Source organism: Calonectris borealis, chromosome 8 (assembly GCF_964195595.1).
Source record: "Calonectris borealis chromosome 8, bCalBor7.hap1.2, whole genome shotgun sequence".
In the NCBI taxonomy this organism is placed as follows: domain Eukaryota; kingdom Metazoa; phylum Chordata; class Aves; order Procellariiformes; family Procellariidae; genus Calonectris; species Calonectris borealis.
In genome coordinates, this window is record NC_134319.1 from 5599766 (window position 1) to 5624596 (window position 24831).

A 24831-nucleotide genomic window follows, 5' to 3' on the forward strand; every position below is an offset into this window, starting at 1 on the left:
CGTAGCTTTGGGGCTGTTATCTCCACGGAGTGCCGGGAGCAGTTTAACCTCGGGGTTAGGTGCACACTCTCGATGCCGCATTTGCTCTGCGTGGGGACCACGAAGGGACAGCTATTCTGCCCCAAAGCAGGGGTTGAGGGGCTCCCGGTGCCTGGTTTCTTCCCCCCTCGCTCTGAGATGAGCTGCGCTTGCTGCCTCTTAATTTAACAAAAAGTAGAGGTGGATTTTTTTTTTTTTTCTTCCGGGAGAAGCCGGCAGGTTAATGAGTAGACGGTATCTGCGGCGTGCTCTCGTCAGCGTGCCCGGGGTGCCTGGGCTCGGCTCCAGCCGCCCGCTGCGGGGCAGAGGGCAGCGCTGATTAAACATTTACCCACGGGAGCTCCCTTGGAAATCAAGATAAAGAATGGATAAAACCAGAAAAAATTCAGGAGGGGAACATGCTGTGCTTCCTCTCGGCATGTCACGTCTTGAGTGGGGTTTTCTCTCCCAGTGTCAATTCGTTTTGGAAAAGCAACTGCAGAAAACTAATGAGAACTCAGATTCCTTTTGGTTAGTCCTTGGTATCAGCACAAACCTCCAGCTGCTGCTCTTTCTAAAAGGTATCATTATCATAGGCTTAAGCTGAGCTTTATTCTGCTTCCTAGAATGATATTAATGTTAGAAGAACATTTTATTTATAGGGAGAAAATATGGAAAGTTTAGCTGTCCCCTGACTCCGTAATGCTCATAGCTTTCCGGCTGGTGGAAGTTTGTTTCCTTTTTATTCTCTCCCTCTCTCATCTTGCGTGGGCTTTTGCCAAATGTATTATTATTCACAGTGAATTATTTGGCCAGATGTAGCTGTAATACACATTGTGAGCTTTTGGCAATCCTTTAAATTTATTAGTGTGGTCTCCCCACTTGTCAACTGGTCTAATTTTCAGGGGAGCACCTCCCCCCGCTGTGCTGAACCCTCCCTGGGCTGGTGGGACCGGGACTTCACGTGTGCCCTGCCTGCCTGCGACCTGCTCGGCACCGCGTTTAGGCTGAGCATCTCCCTGTGCTAGCTTAAGGTGCGCGGGTCGAGCCGGAGAGTTGCTTGGATGGGCCTGTGGTTTGAAACGGTCCCGGCTCTGATGGAAAATCATCCCTGCAGAGACCGGGAGAACTCGTTGCACCTCGGAGGGTCGTGCTAAGCTCAGCCCTCTGCAAGGAAGCGGCGGTTGCGGAGGGAGAGAGCACTGGGGCTGGCTGGGTGTGCAGGAGCTGGATGTGGGGTTTGATTTAACCCCATCCTCCCTGCAGCCACCGCCGCTCCCAGGCGATTCGGTGTGCTCGGCCGGGGGCCGTACGTGTCCCTCCTGCTCCGGGTCTGCTCGTGGCATCAGTGCCAATATCCCAGCGAGCTGCAAACTGGGGGAAAATACATTCTAGTGAAGGGCACCGAGAGTGCGTTAAGCACAGATAATCTTCCCCTTAATTAGACAAATCATTTGAAGCTGCTATTTCAAGGCAAGAGGAATAACGAGGGGGAAAAAGGGAGGCTCGTATCCATCCCTCTTTAATTAAAGGTAGTGTCAAGCTAGTGGCTGTCACAGCTGTGCCAGGGAGAGGCCTGACCAAAAACCCTGTTTTGCAGGGTTGCAGTGGCACATTGAGACACGCAGGTACTTTTTCTTTTCTATTTCCTTTGTCTCCGAGGGCACTGATGAGGAGCTATGCACTACAGTAAAGAAAATCAGTAAGGAGAGGTAAACAGCACTGAACTCTTCAACCGTTGCTGCAGCACGTGCGAAAGCTCGGTGCGATTGCATTAGGGCACCTCGCTGCTTTATTTCCTGTCTGGCATCGCTGGAGGGATCTGGTACATGTGGGATTTTTTTTTTTCCAAAATCTGATTCATCCTCCGTATGCTTCTGAAAACTCCCATTCCCATCGGCTCGCCGCTAGATTAGGCTGTCTGGGCAGCTTACACGGCATCACGCTGCTGACCACTAATATGAAATATAATTGGAGCAATTCAAACCTCTCCCCCAAGGGTTGGTTCTTTACATCATGCACTACCCTGTGAAAGTAATAAAGTCAGTGAAAGGGGTTATTCAAGAGAAATTGTCAGTGTTTAATAAATCGTGCAATTAAATGCAATAAAACCTCAGTATGCTATTCATCTGTTCTGCCTTAACACTTAAGGCTGGGGCTTTTTTCAGAATAACGAAGTTCTGTCCTAGATAATTTTTTCCAATTTCCTCATTAGACAGGTTCTCGTGAAGCCTTACAGTTCTCTGCACTGAACTAAGCTGCCAGCGTAGTGCACCTAATGTAATCATGGCATATAAAAAGTTATAGAGCAGTTCAAGGACTTAAGTAGCTCGTAAATTTTTCTTCATATTTTCTCCCTGGTTCAGTTCAGGGCTGAATTTAAGCCACGATATTGCAGGCAAAAATTGTGGTCCCCTTTCTCCCGCGTGGGACGGTGAGATGCCTGGGGACAAAGGCTTGAAACAAAATGTTCTTTAAGCACCCTTTTAAACTGCACTGTCACTGATTAGCTCTCTTTGTTCAAAATCATGCATAACCTGGGGCCTGGTAACTGTATGGGAGAGGAATCAAGTATCTTGGCCAGTATTCATCACCTGGACCGGGAGATGCTCTTGCTGTCGTTGTGTGCTGTGCGTTTGGTTTGTACGTCCTCTGCTTCCTGGGGTGGGAATAATGGCAAGGGGAGAAGCATCCAAAGAGCCATGGGGACCCTGAGCTGAGCCAACATGATGGAGGAAGAAGATTTTGTCCCAGGGGTCATCTGGAATCCACCAAGGAGGATGTTTGGTCCTTCTCTTCCCATGGTGGAGTTTTCTAAAGGAGGCAGGGGATGGGCTGGGGATCTCCGGAGCAGCACCGGCCTCTCCCCTGGCTGGTGCTTGTGTACTGAAAATAAAGTGCAGCTTTCCTACCCAGCAGGTGCACAAGCGGTATCGCAGCACCTCTGCCGGGAAGCTCTAATGTTCATTTTAGTGTTTGCCAGGTCCTCCCGAGGGAGATTCTCCAACACCAGGTGAGGTTGGGGAGCAGGAGCCATCTCCACTGGTCCCGCTGGCTCTGCTTGGCTGTGTTTCCATGCTCTGCTCCTGTGTTTTCCCTCTGTCTCAGCTCTGTTGCCTTTATCAGAAGTGATTTGTGAGCCTTTGGAGGATCCTTTGAATGAGCTAATTTTCCTCTCCTGCTTTTAAATTTTCACCAGGCTCTGCATATCCTTGGTGACCAGGGGGGAGTCTGCGGCCTCTTTCTCTCCGAAACGATCATGATCATATAAATTGCCTGTTGCCACCTCTGAAAGCAGATGTTTTGTGCTCTCCTCTCTTCCCCCTCCCAGGAAGGTGTGACTGATTTCAGAGCCCTCCGAGCAAAATTTCAAAACGACTCCAACTTGGCCAACAAGCTGGTGCGGCCGCGCAAGAAGCCTCCCACTGAAACCCCTCCCAAGCCGGGCTCTGGAGGTAACGCCGTGTCCAGCCCTCCGCCCCTGAGCGAGAGAGAAGGGATAATACCAAAACCCAAGGATGAACCTGCCCATCCTGCCTCCCAGCCCGCTGCGCTCACCCAACGCCACCCCTCGGCGTGGCCTCGAGCCAAGCTGGGTTATGTGGAGCCGACGGGGTGCAACGAAGAGCAGGAAGGCAACGTCTCGGAGGAAGGGCTGAGTTCTCCCATTAACAGTCCAGAGAAGCCTCTGCCATCCTATCGCTCTGACCGACATGGATCAGCCCAAACAGCTCCAGAGGGCCCTCCGCTCCCAAATTCTTTCCACCATGCCCTACAGATCTGGGAAAACACTTTATCCCGCAGCGAGAAAGCAAGTGCAATGCCCCCAGCCCAACGGGCAGCAAACTTACACGTGCACCCTTGCCCCGAGCAGAGGGCGACGCGTGCTCCGGCTGCGTCGGGCGGCAGCAGGATGCGACCGTCTGGAAGCGAGCCCAGGCTGGACATGCCTGCCCCGAAGAAGGATGCTGTGCGCGGCAGCGGGCCGGCTCTTCCCCGGGCTCCCAGAGGACACAGGGGCTCCGATGAAGCTGCTACTGGGAGCACGGCGGCAACTGCGTTCTGCCAGCCGGGTCATCGCGCACAAAGAGAGCAGCCTCAGCACCAGAAAGGTATAGTAAGCTATACTCTTAACAATGAGCATATATATGAGCCTATCTGTGTATAGGTGCTCTGAAAGTGCAGGATACAGCAGCTGGAGAGAAAAGCTGTTATGAGTTGGGACTCTTCACCAAGAGGCCAAACTGCCCCATTGGAGTGCTCCCTTCCTTCCCTGCAAGTCCTGGAGATAAAAAACGGGCCTCAAACTGCTGCTGAGCTTGGGTACGGGGAAGGCTCCCCATCTCCAACAAATTTTTTTAAAACTGACTTTAAGAAATTGCCCAAATTTTGAGAGTAGGTTGATGGGTGAGGACAGGGGAGTATCTTTAGTTTTGGTCTGCTTTGGCCTTTCGCAATTACAAGGTAAATGTGACTACGCCCTGCTATTTGGTTTTCACACAGAAATATAAAGGCTTGGCTTTTCTGCAAAGACAGTTTAGTTCAAATTAAAATGTCTTAAACCTGACGCCCCCCCCACCCCCCCCCGCACCCTCCCAGCTTTGCAAAAAGGTCATATTTGAGCTCGGAGAGCATATTCTCCTTGCAATATTTCTTACAGAAACTGGTGCTAGGAAACTCGAATGCCACGAAGTTCCTCTTGCTAACGTCACGGCGAGTGATGGGGCGCTGAAAAGATTAAGTCTTTGTTTACCCTGGAAAGCTACCTCGCTCGCACTGTGCATGGAAAACTGCTATGCTATTAAATCCTGGCAGATTAAAATGTTATCGGTACAAAAAATTAGGCTAGTATTTTATAATCCAGAGGAAGGGAGCCGTCAAGAGCTGAGGCCCCAACATAGTTAACTTTGTGAAAATCTGTAAAAATGGACATTTCAATTTATTTTTCCATTCTGGTAACATGGCAAGAGCTCCGCTCTGTAACAGGGATGCTGAAACTGGGAGGAAACAGAGATGGTTAGAAATGTCTGTATAACAACTAACGATCCTACCTGGGTGTTTTGCTGGGCTAATTGGGGCTAATTGCTAATTGCTGCCTGTCCTTGTGCTTCTCTGGAGCAGAATTGCAGCCTCCCTTGTGCCAGCCTGGAGCAGGGAAATGCTCTCACAGCCCTCGGAGTAAGTGGCCAAGAATTAAACCTCTCCCTTCAGCTGAATCCCTGGGTCCTGCCCCTGGGAAGCCTGCAAGACCCCCGAACTTTGATCTCAGTGCTTTCCGAAGCGCCCTGCCTTCGGTCCACAGAGGAAATGACACAAGTAAGAGATTTCTAGTCTTTCTCCCCAAACCTGTTCTGCAGAAAATGAATAATAATTTGCAGTTTATTGGCATCTATAAAGACACTATTCCAAGCACATGGAAAGAAGACATTGTTACTTGTTTCTAACATCTTCCTCAAACATTAAAAAGAGCCCAACAGTGTCAGTGAGACTGATTTTTGCTCTTAATCTGGAAAAGGGGTCTGGTTTTCCAGGTTGGACGTAATCCCACGCGCAGAAACCCGCTTTCCTCCCAACTGCAGCATGTTGTGAGCGGTTTACAGCTGTAAAGCAGCAGCAGCAGCTGCGTATGCGGCGAGCTGATCTTTATCACTCCGCTTCAATGGGAAATGCCTTGACTCTGCAGCACACAACTGTGGGAAGGCACAATAAAATCGGAAGAAACTGGTCTGCTAATCCCCCCCTTCTGTTTTAAAGACAACAGAGGGCAACGTCGTTAAATGTTCCAACATCAAGAAATGCAGAAGTTCAGTTTCCCATAATAAAAGCCTCTTGATGTTGCATAATAGAATATTCTGGACTGCTTATTAAGCTGCTAAATGGTGTTTCTTTATAGATACAGGCTTAATTATAGCCAGATCTTTAGGCACTTTTGCTGAACTTTTGCTGAATTCAAAGGGAGCTGCTTTTCTAGGAAGGGCTCAGCTAAACTCTCTTTGGCTTTACTGTGCGGGTGCTTGTTGGTCTGCCCTGGCCTTGAAAAGGATAAGAGGGAAAGAGAGAGGTTTTCACTGAAACTCTTCTCTAACCTACTTGTCTTTTCTAAATATATTAATTTGATGAAGGAAACTAGTTACATTTATATGTCATCATCTCCATGCTCTCTCAATATTGCTCAATTATTGATCTCTAGAAAGCCTGGAAACATGAAATAATGACATATTAACATAGCCACATCCCCGGTTTCTGCCAGCAATCTTATTTCACGCCTGCCTTTGCGTGCGGCGTGCTGCCCCGCGGAAGGGCCATCCCCATCACACCTCCCCGTCGCCGCAGCCTGCGTTCTGTGGGAGAGCGGTCTTGCCTTCAAACGCTAATCCTCTGCCTGTTTGTGTGCAGCTGCTGACGAAGAGGATTACCTGATCCCCGAAAGGTGAGCGTGTGGCGAGGCAACGTGTGGTTCGTAGGCGACGCTGAAGCATCCCCGTGCAGTCTGGAGGGAACATCCCGCTCCCAGAGGCAGCAAGTTGCTCCAGGGATTGTGCGAACCTACATGGGAAGCTTAAAGTTGGCTGGGATGACCTTCTCCTAAAACAGAAACCTGCATCCCTATTTTCTCCTCTGGGCTTTTTGAGCAGCAGGAGAGCCCTGCCCGTGTGTCATTAGGTCTGGTTTAGCTGGCGGGAGGGAAAACGCTGCTGGTGCTTTGGTTGCACCCACCTGCTGCGCGTTTTTCCCATCCTGTTTTCCATGTACTCAAGCTTGGTGTTTTTAGAAAAGCGATGCTTTTGAGAACTGTTGCTGAAACAAAGCCCTGGCATGTTTTGTTTCAGCCGGTGGTATTTTTTTTTTCGCCAGCAGCGGAGGAGCTTGCCCTCCTGCGTGTTTGTGCAGCCAGCGCAGCCGGGGTACAGGAGCCGCTGCCCCCCTCCCCATCCCCAGCACTTCAGCTGTCTCCAGGTGCTGAAGTGAGATTTTTATGAAGTGATGGTCCAAACTCGCTTACCAGAGGACATGAGCTGATCAGTTTAGCTTCTGATACCGCAAGTGTCTGAAACAGCTCAAAAATCTTACAGACACAATTGGTTTTGTATACAAGGGGATGCTGACTTTTTCTGCTACGTCTCTGACTTGTCATGCGTGGTTGGGTAGCGGTCCTGGTTCTAGTGCCACAAGAACAGCAAAAGTGGAGAAGAATATTCATATATATATGTTTTGTCTTAGCTGCATGAATATACAGCTGGGAAAATGGGAAACAGAATGGCTGAACCAAAGCAAAAAGAGACAAATTCTTAAAATACTTTCTGTACCCAAACAATGAACCCTTGCAGCTAATGACACAGCAAGTTGTGCTTTGCACATCATGAGGTGTTCCTGCCAGCGCTGGCTGGTGTTTTGTTTAACTTTTAACCTATACTTGTCAGAAGAGAACTGGTCAAAAAATAACCAGCTCCAAAGCTATCATGCACCACAAGGAAGCAGTCCTAGTAATATATTGAGCAAGATTAGCTATCTTGCTCTAATACTTGCGATATGGTCTTTACAATAGGTCACTTGTTAAATATTAACCATGTGATAACGGGAAATGAATTAAATGAACTCCAGCATAAAAGCAAAATCATGGGGTTTTGAGGGCAGAAATTCCCCTCCCTGAAGGCCAGAGGTGGGAGCCTCACCTCTAATGAAGTCTGGTCTGTCGGAGACCCTGACGTAGTTGTTTGTGGCAACTAATCTTGAGCCCTGATTCCTTGTTTGGGGATAAACACTCTGCTTCATTGATGCTGGTCAGGGATCCATCAACCCAGCTGTATTTCAGGTCTGGTGTGGCACTGGGGTATATATAAAGGGCTGTCTGGTGTCCAGCCAAATTCCCAGGATGCGATTTTATTCCAGGGTTGGGCTGGGGAAGCGAAGGGTGGGGGTTTTTCCTGGTCTCCTCTTCCTCAAGCGGTGGCACTGGGGACAAAATACCTGCTTGTGGTATTAATGCCATATGTATATGTGTGTTCCCTTCAGTGGGACCTACGTGTCCAAAACATGCTGTGGGACCAGCAAGCCGGCAGGCACTGCCCCCAGTGCTGGGGGGCTGCAGGGGAGAGCAGGGGGCTAGGGCAGCCTTTGGCATTCGCACAAGCTTCTGCTTGACTTTAGGTGTTGTTTCTTACTCTGATTTCACTACTGTTAAAATGCACCTTGAGTTTCTTGTTCCTCTTGTTCTGGATTGCAACAACTTAGTCCTTACTCTGTTGATGCTGAGTTGTGACAATAGGGTGATTCAAGGAAAACCAAACCCTCCCAGAGGTTTATTATAGACTTACTGTTAAAAGATGGAAGTTCTCACTATAACTCTTCCTGATGCTCTTTCACCACCCTAGCCCGTCCCCCGCATGTCTTGCAAGCTGCATCTTGTTCATTTGCCGCTTTCTGGTACACTCCTGAGCTGCCGAAAGCTCTGCTGCCGCGGGCGGAGGGGAAGCCTCGGGGCTTTGCCTGGGCGCTCCGGGATGGCTTGGATTTCTCTCTGCACCTATTCCTATTCCTAAATGATGCTAATTTGAATTTCTGGAGGAGGAAAGGAAGATGAGAATGAGGAGATGGGGACTGGGCTGGGAAGCCCAGTGCTTGCTGGGGGTGTGATGCCTTGCCTCCTCCCATGGCTGGCATGTGCCGCTCGCCGTGTCGGCATGATGAGCTGAGGGGCAGGACCTTTAAATGTACCCTCTGATATCTGTATTTTCCCCTTTCCTTTTTCTTTAAGTGAGAAACAGCATGCCAAACAGTGCAACTGGGTTGTTATTAATTTTTAAGTAGCTGTAGTAGGTTTGAAAAATGCTGCACTCCAATTTCCTTGTACTTTTTTGTTCTGTTTCTAGTTGAGGGATCGCTGTAGGCAGAAGACCATAATGCCAGTATGAAGTCCCCTGACGTGCTTTGAACCCTATAAACGCAGCCTGCCCTCCCAAAGGAAAAGCAGAGGGAGTGTGGAGTCGGGGGGAGGCTCAGCCGAGCCCTGCGTCTGGCACGGGTCTCCTCTCCCTCCGAGGAATTCCTGATTTCACTTTGCTTTCTTATAGGCTCAGTATCAAAGCGCTTGAATTCCTTGTCCTTAAGATGAATATTTTTCTTTTCAGACTTCTAAAAGGGCCAGAAAAAAATCTTTTCTCTCTTTTTCTCTCATCTCCTCAGTGCTCAACTTGAAGAACAGCATAATTACGAAGAAACCCCGATGTACCTGAATCAGTCTGGGGACGCCACAACCTTGTGTGTCATTGAAGGTACTTTGCAAGGCGAGACTGCTAGGTGAATTACATGCTATCTGGGATAGAGCCTTTAAAAAAGGAAATAATATAGTTTCTTCAAGCCGAGAAAAGCAGCTGTGCATTGGTCGGGGTGACCAAAGATGACTGTCTGTATTGTCCCTCTGCACACTGTATGGGGACTTTGGGGCACAGACAAAAGAAGTAGTTAGTATTTTGGTGCTGAGATGGTGCTTACAGTAAAACTGTAGTGGGGAAAAGTCATGAGACGCTACCCATGTAGAAGAGAAAGAAAAGAAGATAGTGAGGCAAACCTCAGCATCTTCTTGGGAACAGGTTTTTTTCAGGGTACAGAGCTTTTCCATCTCCATCACTACTTCTTCCCAGTGTAATTTTCTCTATGAGAGTTGCCACTGCTCTGCTTTTACTTTTTTCAAAGTTTTCCCTTTTTTGGGAAGTTAGTTTCTGCCTTGTGCATTGGTTTTCTCTCCCATTGGAACAGGAGCCATGCAACTTCCTTGGGGGGACCCACCACAGCCCTTTGGGTTTGCCCCACGGGCTATGAAAACTGTGGCCAGCCAAGCCCAATGCTACAGTCCTCTGAATGTAAGCCAACATTCAAATAGCAAATTGAAGGACTCTGGCCAGCAGGACACGGTGAATGTACCATGGTGAATGTGTGCCTGGGCACTGGGCATGTGGGCTGAAGCTGGGTTTTGCAACTTAAAGTGCAGTGACTTTAACATGGACTAAAAAGTAATACTTGTTCACAAATATCTTTTCTAGTACCTAAGGCAGAGCCTCAAGAACACAAGGTAAGTCTCCTCATGGCTGGTTTTGATCTTTTAGGCTTGACTGTACCATATATATATCACGCTTTTCTATCTTAGAAATTTTTAATATCTGTATTTCTTATCCGCCGAGTATTTCTTTATGTGTGTTGTCTGTGAAGACTCTAAAAAAATAAATAAGAAATTGCAGAGGGGACACGAAGACTAATGAGGTTTCCAAACACACCAGGGGAGAGAGTCAGTTCCCTTGACTTCCTCTGCAAACATGTAAGGAAGCGGTAACACCATCTGGACATTGGTGGTAGACCAAGTAAGTGTCAACCACCGATATCAAGATCATGAATTCTTGGAGGAAAAATCCACTGAATTGTTCTGGAATCTCCTGTCAAAGGTGGGCTGGTGCTGGTAATCCCTCTGCGAAGGCATAGAAGCAAAACTGAGCCAGATTCCTTGTCACGGCAGCGCGCTTCCAGCCTTGGCTTGTAAGCGAAGGCAACTGTTGTGGGCCCATGACTGTACGGGTTTTCATCCCCTGCTGCAGGGATATCTCTGCTGCAAACTATGACCTGACTCTTTTCATTTTACCCTGGCTACAAAGGGGGTGGCAGCTCACCTTGGCAGTGGAGGTATCCTGCAGTGGAGGCAGGATAGTGCATTGCACAGGGCAGGAATTGCTCAGCTGTCCCTAGGGAAAACCTGCTTGGCTGCGTGGCTGAGCTCGCAGTGGGTAGCTGGGCTGAAAGAACACGTCACCTTATGCCAGGAGCTGATCATGTACTGGGTATCAGTCCTGGCTCTGCTAAAAGAGGGGAAATTACTCTTTAGAAAATGGCAAACTCCACTTTCAAGTCCTGACTTGCAAAGCAATCAAATTGTCCAGGAAATAGCACAGGTTTCCAAATGCACTTATCTGTGCATGATTTGCAGAGAGGTTATCTGGCTTGGCTCTAGTCTTATTTTATGGTAGGTTGGAAAATCTTTATTTATTAAAAAAAACTTCCTCCTACTCTGTAAGCTCTCCAACCTGTAATTGCTTTCATTCTGACCAGTAGCTTCATTGGCCTGATCCCTTGCACTGTTACATTATCCCTATGTAGTTTGTCAATATGTGTATCCCCTGTCCTGCAAAGTAGAGGAAATATCCTTGTCTGATGACTATTCCAAACGTAAAATGCTTCTGGGCTTTCTAAAGAAATACTTCTTTAAATACTAGATGACAGTTGAGGCCTTGTATAAAAAGCTTGGCTGTTGAAAAAAGCACAGTGGCTGAAGGCTTTCCTCTTCTTTATTCTAGAAACAGAAGACTTTTCTCTTTGCCAAATCCAGGTAATTTCCTTTCCTTTCTCTCAAGCTTCTTCTAACCCCACAACTAACTCAGGTTAGGGTTAGAATATTGTAACACTCAGTAAATAGAAAGAAATTTCATATATTTCGTGGCCGGGACAATGTCACGATGGTGCTCTTCTGTGTCAGCACTCATGGTTTCTAAGATTGTTTTCATTCTAAAGTGTATCTGGAGAGGAGATTTTCTTCTCTCCTCTGGCACGCAAGAAAATACATTGTCTTTTCCTACGGAAACTCGAACTCTTTCAGTATAAGAAGGGAGAGGTATGAGGCTCTCAAACTGGGACGCCTGGTTCCAGGTCCAAAGCTGTGTGGTAAGGCAAGGTCCACACTGAATTTCACCCTATAAATGTCAAGTTTCAAAGTCCTTGCAGTGTATAATTACTGTCACTGGCTGAAGGCTGTTTTTTCGATGGGGATTGAAGAATCATGTGATAAAAGGGGGTCACTTCAGCGGGAAAGGTTGAGATGCTGGAAAAAAGGTATCAAGTTCTGCCTCCTGTTGCTGTATCTTCTTCCCTAAATTGCAGTATAGTATGGCGAGAGGCACATCTCGTGAGCCAGGTACCGCCACTGGCAAATGGATCTAGCTTGTCCATTCCTGCTACTAGAAAACAATCATCTTAGTTTGTCCCTTTTCCAAGAGTGATTGCTATTACCCCAAGTAACCAGTGGCCTTTAGATTTGGATTTGCCCTTACTTTTAGTACTGGCGGTCTGTTTGGCATGTACCTCATTCAAAGGGAAAATGAGCTGCTTACTTGGGCACAGGCTTAAAGCAATCTGTTTGTCTGTGACTTTGCTAAAGTGTCTCTGTTCTGAGATCTCTCTCATTTCTGAAATTTTCAGTCCTGGAAGAGCTATAATAGAGGATGAAAAAGAGGAAAAACCAAGCCTTGAAAGAGAGAGACAGGAAGCAAAGAAAATTTTCAAGGTATTGTATCCTTGAGATTACTTTTAATAATTACTATAGGATGTCTCTTCTCCTTCTATCCTCCCTCTCTTCAGGAAACAGTTGAAATTTGAGTCCTTAGTCACCTGGTTTTTATTGCCTTCTCTTTTGCCTGCTCGTTGCTCAACTGCTACTGCCTAAAAGGTAGGTAGTGCTGCCAAGCAGCACCTATGTCTACCAGAAATCCCTGATGCAAAAGGGTGTGAACCTGTTTTAAGTCCACAGAAAGATAACTTATATTTTTATAGATGTATATATGTAAGTTATATTAACTTATATTGGAAAGCTGGATTGACCAAACCAAATGTCTGATCTCAGACAGGTGGAAATGAATACGTATCTCCCCCTAGCCAAACCAAGGAAGATGGTAGAGGTGGGATGAAGGTGCCGCAAGTGAAGCAGGATGTGACCAGTACCCAGACTGCAACGGATCCTACCCCACAAGGGCTGGCAAAAGACAGAGCGGAGCTCTGTGAGTATCTCATTGCGCTGTTGAGTGTTTCCTCAATCCTCAGTCCCATCTGTTGCCCAAATGTCTCTTCCATATGGGAAATGATGTTAAATTTGGATGCAGCTCTTGAACCAATTTAGTTAAACCAGGGCAAAAGGTTGCATGCGCATTTGTATTCTGGTCTGAATCATTTATTTTGGCTTTGCAAATAGCTTCCTAAGTTGGTTAACCATCTGCGTAACTCAAACCGAGGTGTTTGCTTTTCTAGCAGATTGCCCTTATCCGAGAGAGCTGAAATCCGTCTCCTCTGCTTCTCATAATTTATTGAGTCTCAGAAAAGGGTTTGGCTGAGGCTTGTGGTAGAAACATGCGTGAGCAGGATGAGAGCCTGAAGTCTCCCTCTGTCCCCTATTAAGATGGATAATGGCTCCTTGCTCCATCTTCTTAGTAGCTCCAGTGAGCCTTTTTCTGACTTTGGGCTTCTTCTGTCACGACGCTTTGAGATAGGGTCCGGAGCTGGGGAAATGCACCTTAGCTGCACAATCAAACCCAGTCATGTCTCCTCTGTAAACACTGTTTTGCAACTTCAGGTGTAAGCGTGCATCGGCTCTGTTTTGCGAAGGTTTGCTCCTGCCTCTGCAAGCCGTTAGTGTGATATGGCTGGATTTCAAAGGTGAAAGAGAGAAAAGCAGCTCTGCTGGCTCTGCAGACAGACCAGGAGTGTGAAGGAGAAAGTGTAAATTGACTGTGGCTGTGGTTGTTGTTATTGGTGTGGTCCTTGGTGGTTGGCGTTTTTTTAATTTTCAATCACTTCATAATAATTTTCTGGTTTGGTTGGCGTCTGTTTTTGTAAGAAAACTTGCTGGTTTGCTTGACCTTTGAACAGCTGGAGGTAATTTCTGTTGGGATTTTGTTTTAAAAGTACTCATGGTAAGCCTCCTGCTATTGCTTCATCAGAGAGGCTGATTCGGAGAATTGCTTGGTTCCCACCCTCCCATCCTTGTCTTCTTCATGGGGGTTTGAATGTTTTGCAGAAATTCTGGTCATTAACTAGACCATATTGTGGTGCATGTTTCTGGCGAGACCTACTGCATGCACCAGTGTTCATTTAGAAACACTATATCTGCTGCATTTCTACATTACTCCAATCCTCTTAAATCAGTTTTAAGGATTTAATATTGCCACTTACCAGAGTCCTCCAGTAATAATCTTTTTCTAACCTCATGAGGTGCAACTCTGATGCTCTATTCCAGCCCTTGGTGGAATACATCTCCGGGATACTCTCCCTCCTTGTCTTCTTTCCAAGATGTTGATTTACAGGTGTATTCCCAATGGACTGGCCCATTATTTGGATCTTAGCATCTCCACCAACCACACTAAGCCCTCCCTTCAGCGAACATCCATGAATAGTCCTTGGTATGTTTTCTGGGGAGGAGCATTTGGATCAGAGCTGCCACAACCGAGAATCTTGATGGATGTTTTAAATTTTTTAAACCTAAAATATTTTAAAACTTTAAAATATTTTAAAGTTTAATGGTTTAAAACTTAAAAACTTTAAAAATTCTTCACTTTTCTTTCTCAAAGTGGCTCAGAGCAGAAACTTTCCTGGACTTCTGGAATGGGAAGTATGTCGTTAGGCTCTTATTTGTTGTGGCATCGACTGTTACCCTCAACAGTCCTTGCCCTGAGAGAAGTTCCTCAGAGAAGCTTCTAAAGCAAAGGTCCTTTCTCATTTCCAGTGCGCTACGTGTATGTTGGTGTTCCAAAGCCAGGGGTAGAAAGAACAGCCTTGAATCAAAACACTTGGCAGTCTCTGCAGGCACCAGAGGATATATATGATGACGTTGAGGAAATGCAAGATAGGCTGTGAGTATGGACCTGGGCTCTTTGCAATGGCTGTGTCTATGAAATGTCTTTTAAAAACTACGCTGCAGCACATCCCTTCTGTCTTCTAGCAGCCACACGTCAGATGCCTCAAGTCCATTTGCTTCAGTCAGCAGTAAGTGCAGCACATGGGGAAGCTCGAATGGGAGCTGCTTTTAATTTGGGGTGGTCCCCGGGCGATGATGTGAATAGCTTCATTTAACTTTCAACATCTATAGGGTCTCCTTCTGGCCTGGTTGCTCTAAATTCCCATTAACACCAGTGGGGAGCAATACACGTGTCTAGCATGGAATTCATTTGAGCGACCTCAAAACCTCTGTAAAAGTAAAATATAACGGCCCGGGTGCAATTTGTCCAGCAAACCTCACCTCATCGCTACTGAACATGGTTTGTGATAATGGCATGCCTTGGTTTTAAGTTTCAGAAAACAGCTACGAAGAAACATATGAAGATGTTGAGATTGGGGGTGATAACCCAGCAAAAATGGAGTAAGTGGCAATTTCTTAGCCTGTATTTTGAAATACTGACCTTGATCTCCCATGCCAGGTACTGGCTGGAAGCCTTTTTTTTCCTAATGCAACTGCAGAAAAGTTGTTCTATGGGTGGGTTTCTTCCCCCTCTTCCTCCATCTTTCCCCTTTGGCTGATACTTAGGGAGAAAAAATAATTACCAAAATTAAATCCCTAAGCAGTGAGACCTTTCTATGAGAGCTTGTAGCACTCTCCATCCATTGGAAGTACTGCCCTGACAGACCTCTCCTTGCATAAAACAGCCAGGACAGTCTTGCTAGCCCTTCTCTTGATCAAAAGCATTGCTCAGCTGTAGCGAAGGAATGGCACCTTTTTTTGTGTGCCAAAAGAGGTAATGCTCAAGGGACAAATGGGGACATTGTCCCCATAAAAAAGGACCAAACGCTCACATTTCAGATCACAGAAGGTTGGGAAGCTGAAAGGAGCCCAGGCTGACATGCTGTAACTAACTTGCAACCTGCTCTTTTTTATGTAGCTTCTCAAGATGTTTGCTTCCACAGAGTGGGTTATAAAAGCAATGAGTTTTGCAGCCTCAGGTTTATACATTGCCTGAGCTTCCCAAATGGATTAAGAGGTGAAACATGAAGTTAGTTGTGTTTTTACTTATTAGCTTTGTGTGGTTCCCTACCCTCATGCAGTAAAAGATTTCCTGCATCCCTTTGTAAGAAATAGAGACAGCCTTTGGGAACGGCCTATGGGCGGGGATGCTGCACACAATTGCTTCGAGTGCATCTGGTGGCTCTCTTCTAAGGAGCAGTGTGGGAGGAATAATAAGGTGTTGCTGTACATCTGCTTTTCCCTTACGGATGTGAGACTCGTACTGGCTGGCATCTGGATTCAAGTCTAGCTTTTGTGTGCATATAGAGCCTGTGTGTGTCGGAGAGGGGAAAAAGGTATGGGAAACCTGAAACCCTGGAGGTGACTGGGCCCTGATTAAAAGGTGAAAGTGTCATTTCTCTGCAAATTGTCCATGGGAGTTGAGTGGTGGAGATGCACGAGCCTCTCAGGCCAGAGGGTAGTGTGCCAGCATCTGCATCTGGCTCCCGGACCGACCATGCACGTCCCCCGCCCATGCCTCTTCTGCGCATCTCTGCACATGGGTGCTCAACAGCAGCAGAAATTAAACTCTATTGCTAATTTACAGAGGAGCAGTGCATCTTGCTGGGTTTGCAAGGGAATTTCATGACAAAGCTAGGGCTGGTACCAAATTCACGGGCATCAAGGAGTCAGTATCTTACTCCCCAAACCAGTCTTTAGGTAATCTTTCTATTGATCCCACATGCAAGATTAGGTGTGCTGATACACGTAAAGTATTTTTAATAGTACTTGCGCCTGGGTAATGTCCCCCATGTGAGGATCTTGGTTCTTCGCAGATACTTTATTAGAAAACCTCTGTGTAGCTTTGCAACCCCCCCTAAGCTTCAAGAGGAATGTGTGTGGTGGAACGTCCTTCTCAAGAGCGTACACGACAGAAATGTGTGATGAAGGGTAGCGCAGACAGATGTCCTCTAACGTGCACTGCATGCTTCTGGGGAGTTTTTGTCCCTTTCATCAGGAATTTTTACTCCAAATAAACCGGGATCATTCTGTAGTTGTTGGGTCAGAGGAGGACAACTTCAATTAACACAGAAAAGTTAAAAGCTAAGCAAAGATTTGAGCTCGGACTTTATAATTAAGCACCTTTTGCTGTGTTGGTGCCTATCCCATTGAATCCATCATTCATCCGCATGATGCTGTTCAGGCTTAAAGGCTACTGCTAAGCTGAGGTCTAAGGCCTGCTGACCTTCCTTTACCTGCTTCAGAATCTCTGGAGCTACGAGTATTGCAACTCTCACATACTTCAGCGCCTAGTGCCTCTTTAATTCAAAACCTTTTTCTCTTTTGGACAGAACAGAAAAACAAAAGAGATTTGGAAACTTGTTTAAAATAGAAAAGTTGAAGCTGAAGAATATCAAGTTCAAGGAAAACTTAAGGTAAGAAAATGTTGGTTGTCCAGTCCCTTCCCCCTCCAAACCTGAGCATTCATATTTGCAATAATTTGAGAGCAGGAGCTCTAGGAATAAGGAATACAGCTTTATTGGGAAAGTTATGCCAAAAGTCCTTCTAGCAACTCATTAGGATCTGCTGTGGCAGATGTGGCCAATGGTCCCTCTGTGCAGTTTCTCCAAAGTCTCTGGCATCAGGAATCTCCAGGAGCTGGTCCTACAGCAGTCCAAGTTTTCATAGGCTTTCAGCTGCCTTTGGCACCTTTCTGATACCTCAGCATGATGCGGGTACACAGGGGAATGTAGAAATGTGATACCTGCTGCCTAGACCTGTGGGCCAGGATTGATGTGGCTGATGTGGCTCTTAAGGGTTGAGTTTTTCATTCCAAGTACCATTTATAGTCAAGCTGGCAACAGCATCTGCTGAAGTTGTTTACTATTGAGTCTGTAGTCTAACAAGTTAGGGTAGAGGATATTGTATAACTTCCTATAGTGCCCTTTCAGATACTCTTACTTTAATATTCAAAACCCCGGTTAAAGTTCCATGGAAACTGCCTTTTCCTCAAGTGCACAGGACCTGCCTGCAGAACCCGTCCTCCACCACTGCCAACGTCTGCCTCACCCTGTGCACAGTGCCTGAAGGCCAGGAAAATGCTACTTTTTCTCATTTCTTTGGAAATTCCAGATTAACCCTTTACTCTTTTATATGAGGAAAGTTTGTTTTACTTAAGAACCTTTTCACACTAGGTGCTCTGCCATGTCAGTGCCTCCTTCCTGCATTACTGCTAAATATCATTAGAGAGAAGGAGCCACCAGGTTTCACGCCCTTCTCCTGTCGCATAGAACCCTTAAAGCTCCCGCAAGCATCTTAGATATCTACAGTCATTGTCACATTTAAATTCCTGGGCAACCCAAGGTATTGGCAGACTACAAGGAGGGAATTACTACTGACTACAGTTACCAACTGTCCATCAACCCTCTAGCTATTGGGAAGGAGTTGTAGGGGTGGGCAGGAGGAGGGTGCCTTTGCCAATTTGGACTGTTCTTTGGATGCAACGTAGACCTTTCATATCCTGCTTGATGAACACAGGGCTCTTGTTGCTGCCGGAGGATGAAGATGCTTGTTTAGCAAGGGATGTAATTCTGGCAAATGCTGTTGGTGTCACAGAGCCCGTGCACTTCAGTAGCAAGCACTGCCAGCTTGTCGGTGCTCATGGCTTTTTGGGTGATGCTGATGGGCAAACTTGTTTTTAAAAGCCTCTTTCTATCCGCAGATTGTTTTCCGTTTCGGTACCAAATTTAGGTAAGCAACATACATGTATCTGGCTCTCGGGGATTAGTGTGTCTGTATGAAAAGGCAAATGTATTGCACAATGGAAAATCAACTTTCGGCATCCTGCCTTTCTCAAAATCACGTAATGTGGCAGTGTTAACTCTGAAGACTTGATAGAGATTTGTGCTTCATTTGAGGGTGGGTTTTTTGCATATTTTTCGGTGGTTTTCTTTGAAGAGGAGCATTCCTCTTGCAGATCTGAATATATTTAGGAAGGCAACGTGTGACGCAGTCCACGCTGAGCCACTGCTTCCAGGCCGGCGGTGGTGTTTAACAGCCGACTGCGCTCCGGCAGCTCTCTGTAAAACTTTGCTGCTTATCGCTGCTTGCTGGAGGGACAACTTCATGCCTTGTGTAAATGGGGGTGGACGCGAAAACTGTCCCCACTAATCAAGCCTTGAGAAGGTGCTGGAGCAAACATACCCACGTCTTCGAGATGGAAACCCTGCCCGGGCTGGCTGCAGTGCAAAGCTGGGGCTTTGCTGCTGCTCCTGCTCCATCCCTGGAGCTGGATGGCCAAACCTGCCCAGAAAACTGCCCACAAACACAACTAACAAACCCAAGCATCCTGCCTTGTGCTGGAGTTTTGGCTGGTTTTCAGAGTCCTGAGGATCCTCCTTTCACACTGCCTTGGCCCCTTTGGGTTGAGCGACCAGCAGCAGCCCCAGTTTTCCTCTGCTTTGAGTACCGGACTCAGAATGACATCTCCTAATAATTTTCTCTGCTGCGTTTTGGTTGACAGCGGCTGTTGCCCAGGAGGACATGGTGTACGACGATGTCGAGGTGGGGCAGAGAGAGCCGAGGTGAGGAGGGTGCCCTCTCCTGGGGTTGGCCTCGGGCCAAGGAGATGTTCCTCTTGGCACAAACCTGTGCCCTGGGGAGCCTGCGGTACTACAAGCCACCGAGGGTCATGAGCTGATCGGGACTCAGTCCTCTGGAGACAGTCCAGGTGCCCTCTCCATGTGTGTTTAATTTGGCAAGGAGCATCCCACAAAATGTTTCTTCAATGTTATGTAGTTAGTGCCAGAGACGTGAAAAGGAGAGAGCTGCTCCCTGAAACACGTGAAAATTCAGATAGTTTTCCTAAGGAAGGAAAACTCCGGCTCCCAGACCCGATAATCAGCCCCATCCTGGCAAGCTCCTTGTCAGAAAAATTACTTTTAATAGGAACAGCATGTCTCGATGTCTTGCTGCCAGATGATTGTGGCAGCAGTGCGTGCTGGTATAAATCGCAGCAAGTGTTTGCGTTTCAGTGGTGGTTGCGGGGTGAGACAGAGAGAAAAATCACGACTTTGTAGGTACGTGGGTTTGGGGGACGGTCTGCTGGAAAACTTGAATTTCTGTGTGGCTCTTTCCCCTCCTCTCAGAGAGAAGGACGACAAGTACAAAACCTGGATGCCAAAATTTCTGATGGCAAAAGAAGATAAGGACCAAAGGAAAAGCAGCGACGATGCGGAAAGGTCTTGATTTCCATTCTGCGTTTTCCCGTGTTGTCTAACTTTGTACGCGCGTCTCTGAAGTCGTTTGCGGGAGCGGGATGCCCCTGATTGCGCACACATTTTGTGGTGGCTGCCGCACCAGGGTCCTTTCCCTTTGAACCCAGCTTTCAGGAAACTTTGCAGAAAATATCTTGAGGGCAAAACAAACTCTTGGATCTGAGCTGTATGCAAGCGGGGGATACCCTGAGGGTCTCACCCTGAAGTTGTATCGTGTCTTCCCACTTAGCCGAGACAAAAAGGTGCTACTTCCTATATATTTGGCTGCTTTTCTGCTGTGCTCAGTCCCATTAATTGTGCCTTCATTAAATGTATGATCTCCGTGGACCAGCTATTGCTATTTCAGCAAGAGCACTGTTTTTAGAAGCCCTGTACGCAGCGTAGTAATTGCCTGTGTGTTCCCCTTGCCCTTATTTGAAGGTATTGATTTCTTGGGTCTTCTTTTTCCTGCTGGGTTGATTGCATTGCCTCTTGCTGTACCATTTGTGCATAAAAGCAAAAATAAAACTTTTTGTTACTGGTACAGCAAGAATTCTCATGGAAGTAGGCGTTTTCATTTCCCTTTTAGATCAGAAAAATCTGCATTGCAATGAGCTTTTTCATGACCCAACACCCAGAACTTCAAACAAATGTAAATTAGAGATATATTTTCTGGGTTCTCACCACAGAGTTCCTGCATGGGGTTGCTCAAACACCGCTTGTCGTGTTGCGCAAAGTCACGCGTATAATTTTACAGACTATCAGGAAGCCGATGCGATTTCATCCGTTCCTTGGAGATCGCAGGTCCTGCAGGCTGAGACTGCCAAGGAGGAATCTCTTCACAGCTTAAAAGTCCCTAATTTCAGCACTTGTTTCCCCTCCTCTTGATTTTAAGTGCATGAAAGTTAGCCAAGGGTGAATAATTTATTGCAAGTGGGTGGTTGTTGGTTGGTTGGTTGTTTTTTTTTTCTTGTCTTTCAAAATGAATGCCACAGCTGGAATTTCATGTACAAACCAGAAAGAGTGGCATCTCCATACCCAGGGAATGCCCCAGCATGAATGGCCATTGCTCCCCTTAAGCCGGTTATAAGAGTTTGTTTATCACTTTACAGTGCCGTATAAATGTCTGCTTGGGTGAATTTCTCCTCCATGTGCTAAAAAAGCAACAAAATCTGGAGAGCTGTGTCAAGCCCCACTTCCATAAATGACTCAGGATGAGAGTTAGCTGGGGACCCTTTATGTTTGAATATAAATAAAACCACAAATTGCTGGGGGAAAAGTGAATTGTTGACTTCTATAAAAACACGACTGATTAAAAACACTTGATAGAGAGTTAATTTGTTCCCACGCTGCTTACAGAGAAAACAGTTATTCCAAATGGAGATACAAAATGGCTCAAGTTATGCTTACCAACAGATTTGAGTTGTATATTCATCCTTTTATGAAAAATAGCGATTTGAACGGCGTGCTTTGCTCTTCCAAGAGTTCATTGCAGACAAGGCTGGAGTTAGGCTCTGGATTGCATTTCCCAACGTGCCAGGGGTTATTTAACGGAGCTCAGAAGTGTGTGTCTCTCTCTCTCGATGCAGAAATATCTTCAAAGTCAAGAAGAGCAATGCAGAAAAAAGCAAGAAGATGGAAAAAGAAGAGAAGATTTTTAGAGAAACATTTATGGTACGTGTCTATTTGTAGAGAATTAGCTGTGTCAGAGGAGGAAAGCAGCTATGTGTCGTGCTTAAGAGATGCACGGTGGAAAGCTGTTGGTCCTTAGCTATGCTGGGAGAGATGTCCAACTGACCTGCTGCCTTCCACCCTAATCTGGGCTCTTCATCAGGGGGGTTGCTGGGGTTTTCCCCCCCCCTCTTCAGCCCCAAACAAAGTCTCACAATCCATCCTGAAATCTCTCCACCCCTCCCCACTGCCCTTAAAGACATCGCACACGAGCGTAGAATAACTCTTGCTTTTATTTCTTCTCTGCAGTATGACAAGGAGATCAACGTCATCAACACAGTCACTGCCGAGTGCTCGGTCCCCAGTAAGAGGAGAGTTGATCTCCCGGTCACAGCTGGAGAACAGCTGGATGTTATCGATGTCACGGAGGGCAATGCAGTGATTTGCCGCAATTCGGGGGGCAGATGTAAGTTTGCAGAAAGTCTCTGGCGCGGCTGGTCACTTTGCAATCCAGTTCTGAGGGGCAAATCGGCTTCGCAAGCCACAGTATGTTCTTTGTGCTTAGCCACTGGGACTTCATTTGCTCAGGAGTTCACTAATTTACTTCTTTTTTTCCCCTTCTCTCAGATGGGTATGTTCTAGTGGAGCACTTGAACTTCAGGTAAACTCCGATTTTATTTGTTATGATGCACATTTTCCTCTCTTTCCTGTGTATAGATATCTGAGATCTGGAGCAATGTACTTAAAACTTCTGAAGGCAAGGGAAGGTTAATGTAAACAGCCAGTATTAAATATTAAATAAGTATTTCCAGTTTTAGTCTGCTATTCTGCTGTTATTCAGGTTTCCAGTCCAACTGCAGCTAAAAAAAGCCCCGTCCAGTCATGACCTGTATAAATTGGAGATTCTTGACTTGCCTTCAGATATGTCGTATTAATTCACATCTGCTGCAAACATGGCTGTGCATCGCCTTGCCAAAACACACCCTTCAATCCCCTGCTGCAATATCATTTCCTTGCATGCTCATACATAATTGATACAAATGAACCTGCTCTTGCCCAGCTGCCCATTGCTGTGAAACCTTCTTTTTTTGAGACAGACAGTACTAACTCTCCCGAGAGCTGCTCTCCCCCGGAGCATCCCTGAAGGTCTCTTTTGTGCTTCCCGCACCCATGAGAATCCACGTTGGTCAACTGTGAAGAGCTGATGCAAATGTAAATAAAGTTTTATTTTTTACACACTGTTAAACATGCAAGAGACGCTTCCTTTTTTTGTCTGCTATTTAGAGCATGTTTTCACTGATTATCTCAGGATTAGTTATTTCCAGTAGTTCTCACTTTTTGGAGTACCTTGTTGGGTAGCTCTGAAATAGCCGTAACATTTCTGCGTTTGCATGAAAAAAAAAGTGCAGTTTAGTTGCTTCATCTCATTACTGTCTGTTTTAGGTGCTGGAATTGCAAGATTCCCCAAAAGATTTGCTCTTTAAAAAGCAAATCGTATAAATATGAACTGGTTTTGGTCTTGACAAAAGTATTGGGACAAGAAGTATGTACTGGTTAAATATATAAAATAGTGGAAAACTTGACTCATTTCTTTCCAAAAAACATTAAAAAAGAATTAATAAAGCATTCAGTCAAAATTTACTTTATTTTTGTAAGCTAACTTAGGCATCCCAGATATGTAAAGGCTGACTTCTGGCTCCCCCCGCCTCGCAGCGGCAGGCGCGTACCCAACAGTTGCCCCTGTGTTCGGGCTATCCTCCGCTGTGGGCCTGGAGGACGATTGCTTATTTTAAGAAAAACGCTCCTAAATGTAGGAAGAGAAATATAAATTGCTAATGGCTTCTCCTCGGTGTATCCAGTGGATACCTTTTCAAAAGCAGGAAAATGTGGATAGGGTTTTTACATGGCTTTGGAAGAAAAAAACCTTAAATATGACTGTAGCGTACAGCTTCTGCCCCTCCCCGGCACATTTTAAGAGCCCATATCAGTTTGCTCATAAATATCCTAAAAACGTAGATGGTTTAATTAGAAATTATTAAATGTTCCAGGCTTAAGAAAACACAGCAAAATAAAAGCGCTGTTTGCCACACAACCATTTCAAAACTGGCATAGAAGACATCAGAAAAAAAACAGAGCAAATATTTAACATTTACTTTTAAGTCTATACAGGCATTCTTATTTATTTTACCATGTGGTTACTATTAAGTGCGTTGGCCTGCATCCATCCTTGCAATAAAAAAATATATAAAACAATCCCCTGTAAGCATGCGCAGCTTTGCAGGCTTGCCAGCCCAAATATTTAGACTTCTCTAGCGGAGATGGAGAGTTCGGGGAGCTGAAGCGCGTGTTTGGCTTCGGAGCAGACTGGGACCTGTGTTATGTCCTTCACCTCCAGCCTTTGGGGGGAATTATCCCGATGGAAGTTGTGGAGACGGCTTACCTGGGGGGCTTTTTTCCATGGCAATGTTTAGGATTGATCCTGTGAAGAAAACACCCCTTCCTCGACTCCTTCCTCATCCTCCTCCCCATCCAGCACTAGCTCAGAGGTCCTGAAGTCTATTAATCACACGCTCTGTAAGCACTATAGGCGAATCTTGTATTAGCCACATGTGCTGGTTCTTTTTTGTCTCCTAAGGAAGTTATTTAACAATTTTTTCTTTTTTCTAAAATAAGTTTTAAAAAAAACCCTCCCCATATATCCTGTGATATACGTGATCGGGCCCCGATCCCGGTACAATTACGCACAGTCCTCGTGGGGTTGCGACCCGACTCGATGCGAAACACAAACTTCTGCGCCGGCGTTGGCAGCTGACTTAATGCGAGGACGCCTTGCAATGCACTTAGAACTATTTTTCCTCATGGACAGATTCCAATGCATGTACAGAAGGAAAGCACTTGATATGGGATGACTCAAGACTATACAAAAATGCTTTACATATAGCAACTTAGATTTCCTCAATTAAACCACAGGTTGGCTATATTTAGGTCAAGATATTGGGCAGGAAATTAAATTCTTCCTTTTTTCTTTTATAGCCTTGCTGATACATCCTAAACACATCAAAACTTGAAGTAATTCTCATATCAATTTTAAACCCTTTTTCTCCACTTTCCTTCTCGCGGTTGAGTCACCAGCCCTGGAAGTAT

At 46.1% G+C, this 24831-nt stretch overlaps 1 protein-coding gene across 1 annotated transcript; it reads left to right on the forward strand.

Annotated features, from left to right (window-relative positions):
- Positions 1 to 22928, forward strand: FYB2 (FYN binding protein 2). The gene is given in 21 exon segments (XM_075155694.1): positions 1 to 456; positions 458 to 476; positions 3350 to 4130; positions 5140 to 5334; positions 6415 to 6448; positions 9202 to 9290; positions 10059 to 10087; positions 11358 to 11389; positions 12256 to 12340; positions 12677 to 12830; positions 14549 to 14675; positions 14765 to 14808; positions 15112 to 15181; positions 17113 to 17196; positions 18483 to 18511; positions 19284 to 19344; positions 19909 to 20001; positions 21606 to 21690; positions 21997 to 22153; positions 22315 to 22348; positions 22785 to 22928. Coding segments are annotated over 21 exon segments (2265 nt in total). The 5' UTR covers positions 1 to 403; the 3' UTR covers positions 22795 to 22928.
- The last annotated feature ends 1903 nt before the right edge of the window (positions 22929 to 24831 follow it).